The sequence below is a fragment of the Geospiza fortis genome, unplaced genomic scaffold (genome assembly GCF_000277835.1).
Source record: "Geospiza fortis unplaced genomic scaffold, GeoFor_1.0 scaffold92, whole genome shotgun sequence".
Taxonomy (NCBI): Eukaryota; Metazoa; Chordata; class Aves; order Passeriformes; family Thraupidae; genus Geospiza; species Geospiza fortis.
Window position 1 is genome coordinate 958,248 of NW_005054389.1, and position 5,321 is coordinate 963,568.

Here is a 5,321-nt window from a genome sequence, read left to right on the forward strand (position 1 = left end):
ACTAATCAGTAACAGCTGAAGGTAATTAATGCCTCCACTACACACTAAAACCCCCCTTGGGAAAGCCCCAGCTGGGCTCCAGGGCAGGGGCTGAGCCGTGCTGGAAGGGACAGGTGTGAGGAGGCTGCACAGCCGTACTCAGACCCAGCACCCTCAGGGTGTGTGCTCAGCCCTGCTCAGACCCTCAGGGTGTGTGCATTGTGCACAGCCCTGCTCAGACCCACAACCCTCAGGTGTGCACAGCCCTGCTCAGTCCCAGCACCCTCAGGGTGTGTGCACAGCCTGTTCAGAGCCAGCACCTGCAGGGTGTGCACAGCCCTGCTCAGAGCCAGCACCTGCAGGGTGTGCATACCCTGCTCAGTCCCAGCACCCTCGGGGTGTGTGCATTGTGCACAGCCCTGCTCAGTCCCAGCACCCTCGGGGTGTGTGCACAGCCTGTTCAGAGCCAGCACCCTTGGGGTGTGCAGGGCCCTGCTCAGAGCCAGCACCCTCAGCACTGCTCCTACAGCTCCTGCTGGGCTGTCCCCCAGCAAATCCATGGAGCTGCTCTGCTGATGCTCCAGTGCTCTACGGGGCTGGAACCCGGCTGTCAGCCAGGTCACTCCACAGGTGGGCAAGGCCCTCTGAATTCATCCCAGCTTTCTTGAATTTGCTGGATGATGAACATGGAAGGTCAGCTGTAGGTGTATCCTAACACTTAGTACAAGTATTAATTTGTTCTTTATACTTGGCAACATTTGTACAGATGTAACAGACAGTGTCAAAACACCTTGGTTTTTATTTTCCTATCCTTTTTGAATCAGGTTAAGCTGTAAACAATTTCTTTTTCAATCAAATACTGCCAGCTAGAATTACTTCCATTCATGCATCACTGAAAACAAAAAGGGTATTTTACCTTAAGTATAGATTTTTCATTTTAAACCATGTCACTTTATACAGAAACCAATAGCTAGATTCAATGCACCCTGATTAGTTATGTAAACAGATAACCCCCCAAAAAACCCACATCGACAGAACGAGTAAGTTGGTTCCTTCATAGCATGGAAATTAAAATCTCTCCTGACTTGAGGTTAACATGGTCAGGAATACAGAGTGTGGCACATAAATCCATCTAGGAGGTGTATAAATTGCACTGTATCTGAATTAACAAAGTTATGCATAATGAAATGCACAGTTTAAATTCATGCTAGAAAGCATTTTTCAATATGAAGTGGCAGCCAACTGGCAACCATAACAGTTAGGTTCTGCACCATCATTTATGGCATTATAGATAACTATTACATATAGCATACTCAAAAACCCTGAAGGATTGTGTTACTTGAAACATTCTCCAGGCAGTCATTTGGTTTGAAACATTGGGAGAAAGACTAAAGAGATCACCATCTTATACCAACTATGGTACCTTTAACTTCCATGAAGTAAAATCAGATATGATGTGTATTTCACAGTAACAAAGTTGCTTAATGCCTTTTCTCCAACAGTAGGATTGTGGTAAATGTTTCTGCCCTCAGATCACCATTGTCCTGGTGGCTTTCCCTTTTCTCAAGTTTGGGTAACTACACTGAGCACTTTTCCTGGTTTTTAACTATTCATCAGTCCTTTCAGTATATCATCAGACAGTTCCAGCAGCGGGAGTTCCGGGGACGGGATGTCCAGGGGGGGAAGGTTGGGTATTGGAATGTCCTTTGCCTTCCCAGCAGTTGTTGCAAACTTCTGCCAAGTTGCAGCTGAAGAAGCAGATTCTGAGTGCTGCTGCAGACCCCACAACTCTGACTTCTCCACAAAGTCAGTGTCTACATCCAACTCCTTGTCTACTGGAGATTTTTGGAGTCTAGCTCTTTCTGCTTTTAACTGCTTATTCTCTCTCCTTAATCTCTCATTTTCAGCTACAAGAGATTCTATGAGCTGCTTCAAATCTGCAATTTTGGTTGCCTGCTCTTCTATTATTGTTTTGTCATCTTTTGGCGCTTTACTCCCAATACATGCTTCCACTGGCTCCTTTTTTTTCTGAAGCAGAAACAGAAGTGTATCTGGGTCCCTGTCAAAGACACCCCGAATATCCTGTGAATGTTTCTCGGTGGAAGAGCTGTATTTCTGAGCAACAGGAACCAGTACGTTTTGATCATCAGAGTCTTCAGCAGATGGCCTGTAAGAAGTCTGAAGATGTGCGGCTGCTTCCTTGTCAGCACTCTGCTGGGCTTTCAGCTTTTCCTCCCTCTTTGCCCTTTTCCACCTCTCCTGGATGAGCAGTAACTGTTTCATATGACTATCCCTTTGTAATTCCAGTGATAGCTGAGCCTGAGTAAGAACAAGATTAAACAATTTAGCTGGTGATTCCTAATGCCACCCAAATATTCACAAACATTGAATTAATTACATGTGTGTAAATATTTACATCAACAGCATCACTGCATGCCCAAGGGGGGGAGCTTTTGTTATTCAGACATTAAGTCCAACAGGAAGTGCTCATTGCTTGTACAGTGCAACAGATTCAGATATGTCAGATTTAGCATAACTACTGGTCTGTTTGTTTGTAAGTCACTGACCAGGCTACAATACCTCTGGGCAGAGGCACCCAGAGTTTAACTGACCTATGACCAACACCAAGAAGGAAGAGATTCACTTGGCATGCACAGCCACACTCTGGCTAAACAATGCAAACTTTTTGTATGCTTCTATGAAGGTATCTGTGTAACTGTATCAATAACACCCAAAATGAAGCAGCAGATTGCTCCAAGGCCAGGTATGGACCCAAATGATTCAGCCATATTTAATGAAGGAGGTGGCACAGCGGTTATGAACTCACCTGGGTCAAAGACCATTTTTCTACAAGAATGACCCATTGGAGCAAAGACAAATGTCTGATCTCCAAGGGTTATTTCATTTCATATACTGGCTAAATTCAAAGCCTGCTGGTACAAAAGTACTGAGCAGACTACACTACTACATTCACAGATAAACTTACGCAATGAATAAGAAAAAGTGTCAGGGCTGTTGTTCTAGAGATCCCCCAATCAGGATGCATTAAGCCAAAATGACAAACTGTAGGTGAGATGCTTGGTTTTTTGTCTTGGCAAAATACTAACAGATAAAGTTAAACATGACGCTAGTTTTGTCACATACTTGAAAATGTCTGACAGAGTAGAAAGTTGGAGACCCCTTGGATGGGTTAAGGTTTCTCTTGTCCTTGGAAAAACACTCTAGGAAAATTAGTATTACCACACTTGTGAAACTCCTGGTGCAGTTGCCAAGAGTTCAGAGAATTTTGCAGAGGCAAATGGCCAGGAGGGGTGTGATCAGACCCAAGGGGACCCATGGGGACAGCATGGGGCTATGGATGGTTCTGGCAGCTGCTGTGCTCAGGTCTCACCTGCTCCGACTGGGTCAGCTTCATGGCATCCGTGAGGTACCCTGTGGGACAGAACATCATCCATCAGCACTCAGGGCAGCCTGGGAAACCTGAACACCTCCAGAAAAGCTAAGGAAAGCCTTCAGACCTGTGTGCTCAACCCCCACATAAAGGCAGCAGTCTAGAGGGAAAGTATTTACAAGTTACAGTGGCTGGAAACACCTGCTGTTTTTCAGAAGTCTGAAAAAATTACTGTAAGACCTTGTAATGCACCCTACACCCTTCCCATAGTATCCTGTTGGCTTTGGTCACTCCAGCTTGTTTTTAGCGCAGCAGCAATTTCCAGAAAGACTTTGATCATATCTTACTAGTGCTGAAAATGACAATGTATGAGAAATTCTCAACCAAATTTGGAATGATGCAAGACAAAAGCAAGAAACATTCAGTGTATTTGTGGCTTTTATCTTGGTATATGAAGTGAAAAAAACCAAAAAGTATGCATTTTAGAATGTAAGTGCAATCCCTCATCACTCTGAGTATTCATAAATACCAAAGAAACTATTTGTTTCTCCCTTTATGGAGTTTTCTAGTATTTATGAATGGAGGCAGAATGCCTGGTATCTAGGTTACCATGTTCAGAGCAGCCACTTACTTTGTCTCCACACAAGCCCTGTCACTGAAAATGCCCTACTTGTTACTCCAGTTAAGATCTCCTTTCTTCTTCTGTCAAGGAGCTGCACACTGTCAGAGAGCTGAGGGACCCCAACACAAAAAGTGAAGCAGGACTATTTAAAGGACAGGTAAAAGCACAAGATCTCACAGAGGAGAGGCTGTCCCCGCAGTGTCAAGGTCTGTGATGCAAGTTTTGCTCAAGTTCTGGGGAGCTCTCACCTGTTCCATGCTGCCTTGATGCAGACATTAGGAAAGGGAAGTTTTGTAAGCAAACATTTGTCCTTTACCAACAGAGAAAGCACTGTGCCCTCGCCTATGAAAGCAGTAAAGAAAATGCAAAGTATAAAGAGCAACTGGCTTCGAGCAGGTACACAACTTCAGTCTGTGCATACCCCAAGGTGTTGGCTTCATCTTCAGTCAAGAACTGCCTTCACAGTGATAATCACCCCCAATCTAAACAACTTTGGAAATGTCTGACTTTAGCTGCTCACAGGAGAAAAAAAGTTTTCTAAAGGGTTCTTGATCTGGACTGAAAAAAACCCCTGACATTTAAAAAATATAAATTTTGCAAGGAACTAGACATTCTACTTATACAGAATCATAGAATCTGCTGAGCTGGAAGGGACCCAGCAGGAGCATCAAGGCCAACTCCTGGTGCTGTGCAGGACACCCCAAGAATCCCATGTGCCCAAACATTGTTCAAACACTTCTTGAACTCAAGACAGTCTTGGTGCATGCAAATCTAGAAACTGATTTTAAGTGCTGAAATGTGAGAAATAAGCTACTCACCAGCAGCTTTTTTGTGACAGGAAATTGCTTCTTCATATTTCCCTGCTGCCAACAAGCGGTCTGCTTTTCTGCTTTGCTGGTGAGCCTTAAAATGAAAAAAACAACATTACATCAATGAGGGTTAATGGACAAATAGTTATACCTCTCTGTAAAGTAATCAATACATGTGGAAAACCTGTACTGACTCCAGTTCTCAGGCTTTTAGGCTCAGATTTTCACTCCCTTCCAAGCTTTGCAGTTGCACTTCTTTAATAGTATCTTACAAGAGTCTGTACTGGTAAGAAGTGAAGTTTGTTAATGCAGCAAAACTGGTGTGTACACAACAAAATACTTTGAAGCTGCTCCTCAGAAAGCACATCCTCTTTCCTAGGCAGGCAATTACCATAGTAATGTAAAAAGAACACTAGGCCAAAAGAAGTTACTAGAAGTTGTAAGTATTTTGGGCCAATTTACCTGGCAGAATGCAAGATATTTGAATTGTGTTACATCTTACAGCTGATTTGATATTTTC

General features: G+C 43.7%; 1 protein-coding gene across 1 annotated transcript; it reads right to left on the reverse strand.

The window, feature by feature from the left end:
• Window positions 1-748: 748 nt before the first annotated feature.
• NRBF2 (nuclear receptor binding factor 2) lies at window positions 749-4,890 on the reverse strand. Its single transcript, XM_014308874.2, has 3 exons — window positions 4,811-4,890; window positions 3,371-3,411; window positions 749-2,298 (listed from the first exon to the last, which is right to left on the reverse strand). Exons 2-3 carry the CDS (start codon window positions 3,392-3,394, stop codon window positions 1,582-1,584), a joined length of 741 nt encoding a protein of 246 aa, XP_014164349.1. The 5' UTR covers window positions 3,395-3,411; window positions 4,811-4,890; the 3' UTR covers window positions 749-1,581.
• Between the last annotated feature and the right edge of the window lie 431 nt (window positions 4,891-5,321).